Source organism: Botryllus schlosseri, chromosome 11 (assembly GCF_051294905.1).
Source record: "Botryllus schlosseri isolate E-star chromosome 11, Bs_hap1, whole genome shotgun sequence".
NCBI lineage: Eukaryota > Metazoa > Chordata > Ascidiacea > Stolidobranchia > Styelidae > Botryllus > Botryllus schlosseri.
The window spans coordinates 3,165,598-3,181,957 of NC_137246.1; the positions used below are offsets into that span (position 1 = coordinate 3,165,598).

At 41.6% G+C, this 16,360-nt stretch overlaps 3 protein-coding genes across 4 annotated transcripts; 2 read left to right on the forward strand and 1 right to left on the reverse strand.

Annotated features, from left to right (window-relative positions):
* The first annotated feature begins 619 nt into the window (after window positions 1–619).
* LOC145449820 (uncharacterized) lies at window positions 620–5,337 on the forward strand. Its single transcript, XM_080328259.1, has 2 exons — window positions 620–3,945; window positions 4,022–5,337. Exon 1 carries the CDS (start codon window positions 2,130–2,132, stop codon window positions 3,486–3,488), a length of 1,359 nt encoding a protein of 452 aa, XP_080184385.1. The 5' UTR covers window positions 620–2,129; the 3' UTR covers window positions 3,489–3,945; window positions 4,022–5,337.
* On the forward strand, window positions 3,422–9,856 carry LOC145449823 (2-oxoglutarate and iron-dependent oxygenase domain-containing protein 2-like). Of its 2 annotated transcripts, none has more exons than XM_080328262.1 (6): window positions 3,422–3,556; window positions 5,338–5,526; window positions 5,591–5,749; window positions 5,814–6,038; window positions 7,476–7,733; window positions 9,496–9,856. In XM_080328262.1, the coding sequence occupies exons 1-6, from the start codon at window positions 3,536–3,538 to the stop codon at window positions 9,754–9,756; spliced, it is 1,113 nt and encodes a 370-aa protein (XP_080184388.1). In that variant the 5' UTR covers window positions 3,422–3,535; the 3' UTR covers window positions 9,757–9,856. The 2 variants fall into 2 exon arrangements, with proteins under 2 accessions (XP_080184388.1, XP_080184387.1); XM_080328261.1 differs by lacking the exon at window positions 3,422–3,556 and adding an exon at window positions 4,920–5,054.
* LOC145449810 (TATA element modulatory factor-like) lies at window positions 9,382–13,750 on the reverse strand. Its single transcript, XM_080328243.1, has one exon. It carries the CDS (start codon window positions 13,018–13,020, stop codon window positions 10,036–10,038), a length of 2,985 nt encoding a protein of 994 aa, XP_080184369.1. The 5' UTR covers window positions 13,021–13,750; the 3' UTR covers window positions 9,382–10,035.
* Between the last annotated feature and the right edge of the window lie 2,610 nt (window positions 13,751–16,360).

Sequence of the window (16,360 nt, forward strand, 5' to 3'; positions counted from 1 at the left end):
GATTATCTTGATTACGAAGTCAGTCGCATGTATAATATCATTATCAGTCCGCGCATAAATCCAAATCCACACTTCAATTACAAATCCAATTCTTTTTTTTTATGAAAAATAAATTCAAAATATCTTTCCTATATAGTAATTTCATGATTGACATTCCCCATCTATATCCTAAATCTGAAGATGTTTCAACAAAATGTAATCAGACGATTCTTACGATCACGGGGTGAGTCGCATGTAGAATATTAACAGTCCGCGTATAAATCCAACTATTTACTTCAAATCCTACTTTTTTCTTATGCCACTGACCTTATTCTGCAATCTGCATGTCGCGACCCTACTTCGCATGCCACTGACCTTATTTTGCATGAGACTGCTGACCTTATTTTGCATGTCGCGACTGTCCTTATTTTGCATGCGGCTGACCTTATTTTGCATGTGACTGACCTTATTTTGCATGTGATTGACCTTATTTTGCATGTCGCGACTGACCTTATTTTGCATGTGACTGACCTTATTTTGCATGTGACTGACCTTATTTTGCATGTGACTGACCTTATTTTGCATGTGATTGACCTTATTTTGCATGTCGCGACTGACCTTATTTTGCATGTTTTTGACCTTATTTTGCATGTCATCGCACCAACCCTCCTCGTACAAGTCGGTTTGCGTGATACGTTAGTGTAGTTTAGGTTATTACAATCACAATGTATTGTTTACCGCTGTGAGTGTTGCCACTTGCCATAGCCTAGTTTGTAAGAGGATACCACAATTGTCTCTCTTTAGTTATAGCGTGCTCGAATTTATTGCTGCGTAGCATATAATACAAATTGTATCATAGCATTTGTATTTCCTAAAGCATCTGAAATGGACTTTAGTTTCGCATTGTACATTGTGTGTGTCTTGTTCAGATGTGTGTCTTCGTCAGATTATATTTTCATCTGAACAATATTACTTTATTATACTTTGATTATATTATATATTACATTTATCAACTTCCTATATGACCAATTAACCATGTACGCAGTTGTATTTTGGGTGTTTCAGTGTTTTGTTTGAATAAACAGAATTAAATGAATCTGGCAATCACAAATCCTTTAAACACATTGCATTTTTTCTAATTCTGTAACCTTGTTTTGGATACATACGAATAATCATGATAAGCTAGTGGCGGAATGTTTCTTGTTCCATAATACCCAGACTGGAATCGGTGGTTGTTTTCGACAACATGTTGTGCGTAACACGTGACAGACGGATTTCTCGCGTGATTCGAAAATTTCATCTGCGTGACGGAAATATTTTTCGCCCTGGTTCGATACTGAATTATACTTATTAAACGACGCAATGTGCTGAAATAGACCTGGTATATACGCCGGACTAGGGTTACTCCGTATATTCGCTGTTGCGCAAATGTCATGCTTGCTTGCGTTCACTGTGAAGCACAAGCGCCGTATTCTGGATCTTGACTCTGGTATCGCTTGGTGACGTCCAAGCTTGCTGTCCAAGCTTGCCACCCATGTTACATACCTAACGAAAGCAGGGAGATAGCACTTAGCACTGACTTGTGACTACGGTATCCAGTCTGTTGTAATATCTCGTTTTACTTCCGTAATTAGACCGCCAAACAATTATTTTTTTTTGAAAAATGATTTCTGTGGTGCCGCTAGGCGGTGTCGCAACTCAGTGCTTAGAAGTAGAAGTAAGGTAGAAGTACTTTGTTACCGTCCACCTCTCCTGGTAACCGATTTGATGGTTAAATCAGGGTTGTAATTAGTCGAGTCGCAAATTCTTTGATGGGTCGAGTCATTTTCAAAAATATGAAAATTAACTCTTCTCGACTGAAGCCAATATGTGTATGTATTGACTCTATTTGAAGTCTAGTTATTGTGCAAGACTCAAGACTAGGATTTTGCAGGCATTTTGTTGTAACTCTGAAGAATACTCAGAATAGTAAGTAAGCTACCACATTATTGACGTCTCTTCTTTCAGTACTAACGGTGAGGAAAATTACTATGGTATGAATGCGATATAACGCGAAACCTATATATAACCTAAAATAATTTTTCTTTATCACCAGGCTTATATTTGATGTTTTATAGAGCAGATAGACCTGACTCCATCCTATCCTTACAATGGATCAGAATGGCAATCATCAATCTGACGGCTCCATTGAAAATGAATCAAGCTGTATCAACATGGATTTTCAAAGTGACGTCAATTCAATGAAGATCAGACCAATGCACAAAGACCAAATCAACAAGCGTGAAAATGATTGCACATGTATATCTGAAAGTTGTGATATCACGAACAGTGGCTCGTTTGATATGTTGAGCAGACTTCCGAGATCAGTGACACTGAAAATTCTTGAACTATTCTCAATGCATGATTTACTACACGTTGTTAGCCTCGTGAGCAAAGAATGGAGGGGCAAGGTGCTTGATCCGCATTTATGGACTAAAATCGATATGATTGGATATGTTATAAACGATCAAGTATTAAAGACTCTGCCTACATTATGCGACTTTATAACAGATATTATGCTGCCAGACGATGTTAAGGGTGAAATTAGTGACGCCGGAATGATAGCATTGGCAAAAGGATGCCCGAACCTTCAAACTTTTTACGCTCCGAGATGCGACTACTTTTCTGAAGCAGCATTCATAGCTTTCGCCGAACATTGTAAAGATTTGACAGAACTACACCTTGACAATGTAGATATATCAGATGGAGTGCTACATTCCATTGCTGCCAATCTCAAAAACTTGGAGATTATTACATTAATTCAATCGACATCCTTCACAAATGAAGGACTTGAAGATGTGTTTATTAATTGTACGCGGCTTTACGAATGTCGATTGAATCTCAACAGGGACATAACCGGTAAATGTTTCGAAGCGTTTTCGCAAAGTAGCAAGTCAATCAGACGTTTGGACTTGAGAATGTGTCGGATAGACCCAGCCAATGTGGCGCATCTCGCGGTATTATCTAACCTTGATTATTTGAACTTGACCGACTGTAGGATTATGAGGAGTTTAACGTTACAGGATTTGTACCCAGTTCTTGAAGGATGTAGGAATCTATCTCGTCTTGGTTTGAGTCTCAACAAAAATATTGATGATCATTGTGTCGATGTTATCTTGACGCACCTACCCCGTTTGGTTTATATATTTCTCATCTCAACTGCAATTACCGATGAAGCTTTGTATACTATGGCAAAAAAAGGAAAGTCATTGGTACATATAGATGTTGGGCACACGAAAGTAACAGAAGCTGGTGTGCGTGTGGTGTCTGAAAATTGTCCGGCGTTAACGTTTTTCGGTCTGATGACGTGCAAGTCGCTGGAAGAATGTCACGTTGATGCAATGGTTGAGGAATTTCCTCATATTCGATACTCAACATTTCTCCAAGACGCAAAGAGACTTTTTGAGAAAGATGAAGTCAAGAGAAACACACAGTATCAAAACAACTCCCAAGTAGCGTCGCAGGAGTAACTCCATTTGCTTTATTTGCCGTGTAAATCAATCATGATGTTGGCGCGATGATTCATGTACTTGAATTTGTGAGTATTAATTCTAGTGAGTTAAGTCCAGTAGCGAGATATGATTTTTACGAGTACCAGTGCTGAAATAGTAGGCTACACTCCTTGCCGTTGGCAGTTGATTCATCAATTACAATTATAGTCGCAATATTATTTTCCACTGTGGAAGCCTGGACACCTAGATTGGTCATATCGCAATATGCGAAACATGTACCGTAGTCCAAAGCTATGGAAATTGGTGGAAATGATGTGTCTGTGAAGTCACAATCAAACAAAAGCATTGTCACAAAGTGCAATGAAATAGGCATGGTCGAAAAAATACCAAATTATCGTCAATGTGATGTAGAACCGGCATTGTATTCTTTGTGGTAACATAAAAGGTACATATTTGAACTTTCTATGTGTTTCATGCGGTTATGACGTCATAAGCAGTGATACTCAAAGGCTTGACTCAACGCTCAACACTTAATTCTGAATTAGACTCAGATTTATGGCATAAAATATTGAACGCTTCAGATATCAAAATAATGTGACAGAGTCACTGTGAGTGGGAGATATTGATTATTTTTCTATTTCTTGTCAATCTTACTAAGCTTTGAATACTTGAAATTGCAAATCGCCTGCCTTCATTAGACCTGTTTTTTTTACGGTCTGCTATTCTGTTTCGGGATAAATTTTCCATGTTATAACAAAAGATTTCCAAGCATAACATCGTTCCTTTCGATAGACATCTTCATGTTGAGAAAACTTTTCATGACTGTATGACTCAATTACAACCTATAGAAGCATGGCTGTATAAAAAGTTTTGGATTTATTGAATAAAATTAAATAATTTTTTTTCAAATTTGACTGGCCTCCACCCTATGAAATTGTTAGGTTGTCTGAAAAAATGATGCACACCAAATTTGTCTCAATCCCATCCCGTAGAAGTGAAATTATTGATGTTCCAAATTCAGGATTTCAAATCACAGTATTTGCGGTGGGTGGATCTATAATAAATAATTAAAGAATTTTGCACCGTGAATACTATTTTTTTCACATCCGAAATTTTGTACTCCAATATCTTCACTTCTACTGGTTGGAATTGAGCCAAATTTGATGTGCATCATTTTTTCAGACGACTTGACAATTTCATAGGGTGGAAGCCAGTCAAATTTGAAAAAAATTATATTTAATTTTATTCAATAAATCCAAACGTTTGTCTTCTATAGCAATGCTTCTAGAGCTGTCGAATTAGGTCAAAATTGGTATGCAGCGTTTCTAGGCAACCTAACAATTTTATATAATAGCCAGTCAAATTTGAAAAATAACGTTATTTTTGAACAAACCTACTGTAGGGTTTTTGTGTCGTGCACACCAACAAAGTCTTTGCTGGTGCTAGAGTGGCCAATAGACTTGCCATTATGCTGGAGAGTTGTGTGGCAAGTAGTCAAAATATATGAAGAAATACTATCATCAGAGCACGGAACTGTCATATCCCATTTACTGGAATGTAATTTCCAAGCATTACATATTGAGAGTAAGTGTGTATTGGATCTTACCATTCGGGTTGCCATCTTGCACTGTAAACTTGCCTGGTATGTTTTCTCTACAATTCGTGCATTGACTGAACTGAAATTCAGATTAGGCTACATCTTGTGCCATATTGATGCATTATTAATACGACATCACTTTCAATAAAAACAGTTGAGTGTCATCTGTTTTGAATAATATGATCTTTTGAAAATGACCAAGTTATATATGCAAACTATCAATCCTCCAAACAGAGTGAATCGACGTAATTTTTCTACGATTTTGTTTAGCATATTACTAAATCGACCTATGGAAAGTTGAGAAACCTGTTGCGTGACCTGCGGTCGGAATTCATGTCACAGAATCATAAAGGGTTCTACCGTTGCGGTTGCTATCTACAAAGGAATTTTTACATTGCTGAATTGAACTTGCATGTCAACTATTGCGACGAAGACTCTTTTTTAAAGCATAATGCCGAGGTACTGGACTAGTAATGGGTAGCCTATAAACTCAACAGTCCCGTTACGCGTTCGCGTCATTTAGCATTTGAAATGCATGCAACTGGAGCAAAGGAAGAAGATCCTCCTGAATATCAAGGAGGAATACATGCGCCGTGTCAATATAGACTCTGATGCCAGATTAAGGGGCAGGCTAATACAGCAGCAGTATGTTCCACGTTTCAAAGAAGTATATGAATTAAAGGTGATTTGGTATAACAGGGCTGTGTTTGAAAAAAACGATTACGTATAGACATGGAAATTTTCAGGAATGTTATTTGGATGATGAATTCATCAGACTGGTCGAGCATGCTAAAGCACCAGGATCCACCTCATCTTCCATCTTGCGATTGTTGAAGAGAGAAAAGGCGCCAGAAGTCTACCGGATGAAGGTTTTTACCGGGGATTTTTGTGAAAAGCTGTTGTTAGAGTTGGACCACTTTAATCAAACATCGTTACCGAAAGGGAGGCCAAACACCATGAACAATAGTGGGGTATGAGTTTTGTATTTCCAAATTGCATGGTAACAGGACTGAGTTTTATCATTTTCCATTCCATCTCGTATCAGGAACAATGCTCTATTGAACAGTATGTTCATAACTATCTCAATGAATCCTACAGTTCAAAAACCTACACTGCCAAGCAGGGTTGTAACCGAGTCACAGGTCTATTTGACATTTATAGTTTTGACTCAAGTCAAGTCCTTTTCAATTCGCCACCAAGTTAAGGAGCAATGGGCCGAGTCCGCATCAATGTGTTTACTGTTCAGTGTTGAGTTCAAGCCAGGCTCAACTCGCTTCTGTGAAACTCTCGGAGTCTCGGTGTTATCGAAGGCCTCGGATTCATGGTAGACTCTTTTTTCTCACTCCAAACATGTTTGTTCAAACAGATAAAAGACAGTTTCTGAGCCTATTTTTCAATTATCGGTCCTGATATACGAGACTTGAATAAGTCATATAGAATGTGTCGAGTCATGTGCAATGACTTGGGTACAAGTCGAGTAAATACACAAATTGACTCGAGTCATTTTCTGTTTTTAAGAAAATGAGACGAGTCATGTTGACTGTTGAGTCAAGGAAGAATTGCAACTCGAGTCATTACAACCATGCTGCCAAGGCTACAAGAATTCATATTATGAACTAGTATCGGTATTTTGTTGTTCGATTGAGTTATATTTCTTTTTTTCTTTGCATAATCTATCTCGTCCAATGCACTTCCTACGCTATGAAATGTTTACTATTCAGTATTATAATCTCAATGTATTATTATGATTAGAGATTGAACTACTATCAATTGCAGTACACTGGGATGATATGGTTATCTAGTCGCAATTTTTCGTTGACTCAAGTCATTTTCTTAAAATTCGAAAATGACTCGACTCTAGTCACATATTTACTGACTCTGCCTGTAGTTGAGTCATTGCGCATGACTCGACACATTCTATATCACTTATCTAAGCTTCATATATCAGGATCGATAATTGAAAAGAAAACTTGAATGTTCTTTATATGTTTTAGCTGCAATATTAAAACACAACAGATTTTACGTTGTCATGATGCACTTCTCCTCTCGCATGGTATCTATATAACTCACTATTTTGACGAATTATGCCCAGCGCAAAAATAATTTTATTCAAATATTTAAAAATGTATTTTTTTCGTGCCAAGCATGAATAGTACAACAGTAAATCACATTTACACGATATTTGGGAATGCCAGTCTGCAAGGTGCCTTTAAATAAGGCATATTTAGTAATTATACATTTGAATACCCCTTATTGGTGCTATGTGGCCTGCGGCGCCATCAAAAACTAGTAAATTGGGCCGCAAGCCGCAGCATTGAGACCTCTGCTGTCAAACTTTAATCTGAATTACATGTCTCTGTGAAGTTCTGTCTTTATTTTGTGATGATGAATAAAATTTTCTCTGGTAGATTCTCCTTGAAGAAGTAGGATATTATGAAAAATTCATCACTCCCTTACGCGAAAAATACCTCAACTGCATAGCCAGTTTGCTGTACCCGGACTGGGTCGGTGATGGTCTGGATTCTCACAAAGCCTTCACAGTGCAATACAAGGAAAACGAAGACGTCGACCTGGCGCAACACTACGACAATGCCGAAGTGACGTTGAACGTGTGTCTTGGGAAAGATTTCGATGATGGAAGTCTGTATTTTGGTGGCATGCGTAAGGTGATATTTTTAGGCTTGTCGCTTACAAAGTGAGCGTAGTGTGAGAATTGGTGGTCAATGTAGTCACCGTTGGTACTCAAGTAGAAGTAGAAGTACTCCGGTTGAAGTGGTGATTTTCAAGAAAGTAAAAAAGGCCTAGTTTTGCGTAAAAATCTGAATTAACAGTCTTCTAAAATTGTAACCGCTCGAGTATTTTTGTGCATGAGATTTATGGAACCAAAGGATTTCTAAAATTTTGTATTTTGTTTCAATAGTGCCTGATATCAGCTAATATTTGTAATTGTTCCACAAATGATAGGTGACTAAATACATACTGTCAACGGTTCAAATTGCTCGAGTATTTCTCACCTACCCAAGCACGGCAAGCAGTCATGTTTATAGACTACTTTAACTTTATTAGTTTATGAAGTCAAAATACCTAATGTTTACATTTTGTAAAGAAGAAAGTTGTGATTGAATCACCTCGCATCATATTTGAGATGGAAATTATAACAGGGCAAGGTTGTGTAGCCCCCATAGTACAGTGGCTGTATAGCAGTGGTTTTCAACGTTCTTGTCTTTGCGGACCCCCCTGTTTTAGTTAAAATTTGTCGCAATTATCGTGCAACCGTCGTCTGTCTTGTGAAAATATTAACTGTGTGCTAGTAATAAACAGAAACAAATTATCTTTTCTTGACAACACCATCATATTATTTATGCAATTTGGGTTGATTTTTATTATTTCGAAGCGATTTATTTAGCTGCATTTCTTGAAGTACATGGCTGTGTCTTGAACGAGTGTAACGGTTCCAACAACACATTTGGGTATGATCGGCCACATATATACCACCAAAATTGAGAAACAGATTTTTGAATAAACATGCAACGTCCAGCCTAGCCATTTCTATCAAGCAGCCGTCCTTGAGGTTATTTTGGAATAGTGGTTATGTATGTCATAGGAGAAGATTGGTTTTTGCAAACATTTCGAAGTCACATTTTGACCCTACTACTTCAGCTTTGTAATTTTTACACAAACCACAACAAAACGTCCGTTCTGTTGATGTGATTGCTGACGTTTTAGCAGCAATCAAGCGAAACTGCCTCGTGATTTCCCAACTTTGAGAAATACAAATCAACCATCTTGCCAATTTAGAGATTTCGCAGACCCCTGTTGAGAACCACTGCCGTAGAGTGTAGAAAAGCATGGTTACACGCGGTGGCTTCAGTGATCCTGCGTTACTCAAAGACAAATGACTCGATCTACTTTCAAACCACATACTTGGGAGTAATTTCCTGACCTCTTGCTTTCCTCTTCTACTTGGTTATAGATTTGGCCTCGCTGGTAATTGCGTTCGATTGTAAAAACAATTAGAAATTGACCTTTACTTGAGTAACACAATCCTATCGGTTCTGATGTTGTAGGGAGATGAAAAGTAACATATTTTCATGTGCCTCTACCTCTAGTACTAATTCATCCTGTCAAGTGTGCTATAACTGCCATCGTCAACTCTTGTGGATACTGCACTGTCCGGTGTTCAATCTTCAAAAAGAGAACTTGGTATACAAGAAAATAGGCTACTGGACTACATATTTAACTGACCCATGTCATACATACAACCTACAACTACAAATTTTTACTACCATACCAGAAATTGCCACTACAGACAGCTGTACTTTCAGTAATTTATTCACCATATAATATAATATAATATTGACGAGTGTCAGTAAACAGTCAAAGTATCAATTGCCAGAAGCTGTATAACATCACTGGCATTATTAACAGACGCAAGACCACTCGCAGCCGTCTGAAGTTGAGCACGTGACTGGAGAAGGAATACTTCACAGAGGGCAGCAAGTACACGGCGCAATGCCGATCACGTTTGGCGAACGGGTAAACCTCATCATCTGGATGAGATCTTCGTCAGTGAGGAACAAGCTATGCCCCATGTGTGACAACACGCCTGACCTTGTAAGCAGCTTTGGGTTCGGAGACGGCTTCACGGACGGAGGTTCAGACACTGTGCAGATGTGCTCGTTACACTAAAATGAATTGAGCTCATCATACTCATTGAAAATCGCTTCACAGCAGATATATAATTATTACTATTTGTTGATTGTTAATAAATTCAATCTATGTTACGCTACGATGTGTATTGCACAATATGATAGAAATGGTTTGGATCCACATGTCGATTTAAGTCCACATTCGTCGCCTGCACCGTGGCCGAGCATACCAGGGTGTCACCCATACAGAATAACAGATCTCAAATCTACTTATTCTAGCAGCTACAGCGGACCAATCTTCCACCGAAGGTTCGCAAGGTCAGGATACATCTGCCTTTAAAAGGTCGTTAATCTGTTGCCGGTACATGGCTTTCACGTCGGCGAGGTCCATCTTAAGCTCTTCGTTCTCCTCTTGTTTTTCTCCGTACATGGTCAAAATGGCTGTATACCGGCCCTCTACATCCGCCAGCTTAACTTGAGTGTCCCTCAGCTCGTCCGAAACACCTTCCATGTCTTCGTTTAGATTAGTGAGCCTGACTATTTCCTCGGCCATTGACGATCTGGTCCTTTCCAGTGTGTGTATTTCTCCGCGTAGCTGCGCAATTTCACCTTCTTTCAGTTTAACCTGCGTCTGCAGGTTTTCGAGCACGTTTGACATCGACGCGCCCTGTCCGCCTTGAAACGAGAGCTGGTGTGCTAACCCAGGCAGAGACGATGAGCTGGATTGCCTTTCTAATTTGTCAGTACCTTGGAAAGCTTCGCCCGTACTGCTCAAAGATTCAGTCTCGGCGACATGATTGCTTGAAACGGACGTAATTTCCGACCTGCTCCACGCCAGTTTCTCTCTCTCCCTCTGATGCGACTCTTGCTGTGCCGCGTGCTTTTTGCGTTCCGCTTCCGATCGCACTTTTTCCATTTGTAGTTGGTTTTCCAAAAACAACCTCTCCTTCCTAGCTTTATGAGTGGCTTCTTTGTATGCGGCTTGCGATTCCATGAGCTCTCTTGTTAACGTTTCGACTTTAGCCTTGCGTTCTTCAAGATGTTTTTTCAGAGAGTCAATTTCTAGTTCGTGATCACGTATCGTGTTTCTGCTGATCTCCGCCTGCCTTTCCAAAGCTTGCGCTTTAGACTTAGCCTCAAGCGCAGTATTTTGAGACACGCGTTCGCTTTCGCGGGCCGCTAGCAGTTCCGTCTGCGCTTCTCCAAGTCTGTAATTCAAGGTTTTTTCTAAAGCGTTCCACGACCTCTGCTGCGTGGCGTGCGTGGATTGGAGATTTTCAATTTGACGTAAAAGCGGCCTCGTCACACCAGTCACATTATCACTGAGGTCTTGATTACGCCCTTCCGATTCTTGTATTCTCTGCTGCAGCTCTCCTATCTCACGCCGATGGTCGTCATCTTTTCTAGCCGCGTTCGCTTCGCTTCTTGATATCGAATTGCGTAACTCCACGATTTGAATCATGAGCAGCTGACGCTGATGCTCTTGATCGCTCACAATCTTTTTCGTCGCTAGTTCGTTTTCACGCCGTATTTCCGATTCTCTCACTTCCCATTCGGAAGCGAGTTTGCTGTCCTGCTCCGCCAAACGCTTGTGTAAATCGCCAATCTCTTTGTAAGCGCCGTCCAAATTGACTTGAAGAGTCCGCTGTTTCTCTTCGGACTGCGCCAGCTTTTCCTGCATGAGCTGAGTCTCTCTTTCGCGCTGTTCGTACGCGTCTGATATCCTCAAGCTTGTTTCTCGCTCCTCCTTGCCTTGTCCTTTCGCAATTTTCAATTCTTCTTTGAGTGCCGTATTCTCAGCTTCGTAATTAGAAGCCTTCTCTCTTAAAGTCTTCAACTCGCTTTCTCGTTCTTGAGATTGCGACTTTAGTTTTTTGATGAGGTTGTTCTGCTGCAGATGCTTCTTTGCCAGCACTTCCCCCTCCTCCATTAAGCCCTTGATGGACTCCTCTTTCTCTGCGATGGCGCTTTGTACCTGCTCGTGCGTCATTCTTGATGCTAACTGGCTTTTTAGCACGTTAAATTGTTTGACAAGATTCGCTTTCTCTTCTTTTAGAATCCGACAAGTGTTTTCATACGATTTCACGGACACGGTGGCGTCATTAAGCTGTTTTTCCATTTCTTTTTGGCATTGTTCCCTGGCGCGCGAAACTTCGGATCTCAAGTTATCATTTTCTTCGTTTAACGAGGCGTTTCTCTGGCTTAACGTGATCAATTGCTGTTCGTACACTTCCATTTTTTCAGAAAGAGCTAAATACTTTTGATCGTCATGAACTACTTCATTTTCAGCACGCTGTGTTGACGCTTCCTGTACAGAAACCGTGTTTGCATCATCAATAGGAATTGTGCTAGATGTCTCAATATCATCAGACATTTCTTGTTCTTTGTCACCAACGGAAGGAACATTTGCATCAGCACATTCAGATACATTGCCACCTACATCACTATTTTCAACAGTCATCTCTGTGTCTTTAGGAGATAACGGTACCACATTGGTTTCACAAGGCTGGTGTTCTATATATACAGTTTCTTCATGACATAGGATATTGTCAGGTTCACCTACACAAGTTGCTTCAACAGAATTGATTGATTGATCTGGTTCGTAGTGTGGAAGTGATGAGGATGGAAAAACATCTTCCTTTTCAGGTGATACGCAAACTTCAGCATCAATCCTACTGGGTTGGTCGTGGATAGATGAATCACAGTCGCTATGTGTTGTCACTGACAATGCAGTATTGTTTGTTTGATCAGGTACAACATCTTCCGATACTGATAGAGGTACATCAACGAATGTATCAGATTGAGATTGTTTATCTCTTGAAGCAGACTCATCAGATAAATAGGTTGCCGATGATATCACTTCAATATCACTGTCGCTTAAAACCAATTTACTGATTTCATCTTCACTCTGTTGAGTTTTTTCGCATTTGTTCGACAAACCTGGAACAGAAACGGCAGATGTACTGCGGCGCGGAGTAGTTTTTGGTTTGGAAACCTTTTTTGAATTGAAATTCTCCTCGTCCCACGCAGAAAAAAAGTCATCAGCGCCCTTGCTGTCAATTTTCTTTGCCTTCAAGCTCGGCGTTGAACCTTTTTTGGGTGTTGGTTGAATTCTTTTAGGTCCTTTCAATTCGTCCTGCGACTTGGTAGGTTGCTTAGAGGTTTGCGCATTTTTGACGTTCGATGGCGTCGGCTCTTTTTCTTCATGCTTGGCCTCGATATCCAAGGCTTTGTCGATCTTTTTCTGCGCTTCGCTCAAAGCATTTTTAGCCAAGTCTCCTACATTGAATGAAAACCAGCTCATGCTTCATCTAAGAGCATGCGGCTTGTCCTGTCTACAGTTTAAAAGATTTTCTGAGTAAAAACACAAACGTGTTACAATTTAATAGAAATCTTCTATCATATCGAGATCGCAGATTGCTAAGAAATTATGACCTATACAGAATTGATGAATGAATACGTTCATTTGTCGAACCAGGTAAACATAGTGTTGGTTGGGTAACAACTCTGATTGTACCTGACAAACTTTTCACAGTGATGACAGTCTTACACAACTCTATCCACTGTTGAATTCGGGTCTAAACACCCCGTTTTACAAAACAAATTCGCATTTATATACCGTATACTTATGGTGAAATAATTAAGCACTGATTACCATGAAAACGATTTTGTGTTAAAATTCATACACTCAAACGAGTTGGGAAAATGCAATACTTCAATTCAAATATTATCAAACAAGTTCAACAATATCCGCAGTCAGATTCAGGTCTGAAATCCCCACAAATTAATTTATATATGCACTGTGAAATTAACGTCATATGATCTAGAAAACAATTCTGTGCCTGACTTTTCACACTCGAAAAAGAGGGGAAAAATTCAAACTCTTTGCCTACATAATGTAATTCAACTTCTTCACATCTGAATCTAAAACGTGTGGGCATAAGTACAACACACTAAGTGCTCATCATCCAACTATGCTCAGTACAAATTACAAAAATCGCATCGTTGTCTCAAGGCTCAACAATTAACAACTATCAAATCAAGTGTACAAAGCATCATGCTACAGGGTTGGTTCGATTGGTTTGAAATAAGGACAAATATGTTAGAAATGAGGTGAGTCTCATGTCAGAAATGAGGATAGTCATGTCAGAAATGAGGATAGTCATGTCAGAAATAAGGATAGTCGCTATATTCACTATAAAGTCAGTTACAGTACCAGGCACGACTTTCTAGTGCTGCTAACCCAGTCCGAACACATCCCAGACATGATGTCCAAACACGCCCCAGACACGATGTCCGGGTATCAACACAGGCCGAACACGCCCAAGACACCATGTCCGAATGGCAACACAGGCCGAAAACACCCCAGACATGATGTCTGAACACGCCCCAGATACGATGTCCGGGTATCAACACGGGCCGAACACGCCCAAAAGACACCATGTCCGAATGGCAACACGGACCGAACACGCCCCAGACACGATGTCCGAGTGTCAACTCAGATCCGAAAACAACCCAGACACCATGCTTGAATGGCCGAACATGTCCCAGACACGATGTCCGATTGGCAGCACAGGCCGAACACACCACAGACATGATGTCCAAACACGCCCCAGATACGATGTCCGGGTATCAACACAGGCCGAACACGCCCTAGACATCATGTGTGAATAGCAGTACAGGCCGAACACCCCCCCCCCCCCCAGACACGATGTCCGAACACGCCCCAGATACGTTGTCCGGGTATCAACACGGCCGAACACACCCAAGACACCATGTCCGAATGGCAGCTCAGATCCGAAAACAACCCAGACACCATGCTTGAATGGCCGAACATGCCCCAGACACGATGTCCGATTGGCAGCACAGGCCGAACACACCACAGACATGATGTCCAAACACGCCCCAGACACGATGTCCGGGTATCAACACAGGCCGAACACGCCCAAGACACCATGTCCGAATGGCAACACAGGCCGAAAACACCCAAGACATGATGTCTGAACACGCCCCAGATACGATGTCCGGGTATCAACACGGGCCGAACACGCCCAAAAGACACCATGTCCGAATGGCAACACGGACCGAACACGCCCCAGACACGATGTCCGAGTGTCAACTCAGATCCGAAAACAACCCAGACACCATGCTTGAATGGCCGAACATGTCCCAGACACGATGTCCGATTGGCAGCACAGGCCGAACACACCACAGACATGATGTCCAAACACGCCCCAGATACGATGTCCGGGTATCAACACAGGCCGAACACGCCCTAGACATCATGTGTGAATAGCAGTACAGGCCGAACACCCCCCCCCAGACATGATGTCCGAACACGCCCCAGATACGTTGTCCGGGTATCAACACGGCCGAACACACCCAAGACACCATGTCCGAATGGCAGCTCAGATCCGAAAACAACCCAGACACCATGCTTGAATGGCCGAACATGCCCCAGACACGATGTCCGATTGGCAGCACAGGCCGAACACACCACAGACATGATGTCCAAACACGCCCCAGATACGATGTCCGGGTATCAACACAGGCCGAACACGCCCTAGACATCATGTGTGAATGGCAGTACAGGCCGAACACCCCCCCCCAGACATGATGTCCAAACACGCCCCAGATACGATGCCCGGGTATCAACACAGGCCGAACACGCCCAAGACACCATGTCCGAATGGCAACACAGGCCGATAACACCCCAGACATGATGTCCAAATACGCCCCAGATACGAAGTCCGGGTATCAACACGGGCCGAACACGCCCAAGACACCATGTCCGAATAGCAACACAGGCCGAACACACCCCAGACACGATGTCCAAGTATCAACACAGGCCGAACACGCCCAAGACACCATGTCCGAATGGCAACACGGACCGAACACGCCCCAGACACGATGTCCGAGTGTCAACGTCAACTCAGATCCGAAAACAACCCAGACACCATGCTTGAATGGCCGAGCATGCCCCAGACACGATGTCCGATTGGCAGCACAGGCCGAACACAACCCATACATGGTGTCGGAACGCCCCAGACACGATGTGCTATTGGCAACACAGTCCCAACACCCCCCAGACACGATGTTAATAAGGTTGGTCGTGTTTGAAATAAGGTCAGTCTAGTGTTTGAAATAAGGATAGTCATGTTAGAAATAAGGATAGCCATGTTTGATATAGGGATAGTCATGTTTGAAATAAGGATAGTCTCATGTTTGGAATGAGGATAGTCATGTCAGAAATGAGGATAGTCATGTCAGAAATAAGGATAGTCGCTATATTCACTATAAAGTCAGTTACAGTACCAGGCACGACTTTCTAGTGCTGCTAACCCAGTCCGAACACATCCCAGACATGATGTCCGAACACGCCCCAGATACGATGTCCGGGTATCAATACAGGCCGAACACGCCCGAGACATCATGTCCGAATGGCATCACAGGCCGAACACACCCCAGACATAATGTGTGAATGGCATCATAGGCCGACCACATCCCAGACATGATGTCCGAACACGCCCCAGATACGATGTCCGGGTATCAATACAGGCCGAACACGCCCGAGACATCATGTCCGAATGGCACCACAGGCCGAACACACCCCAGACATAATGTGTGAATGGCATCATAGGCCG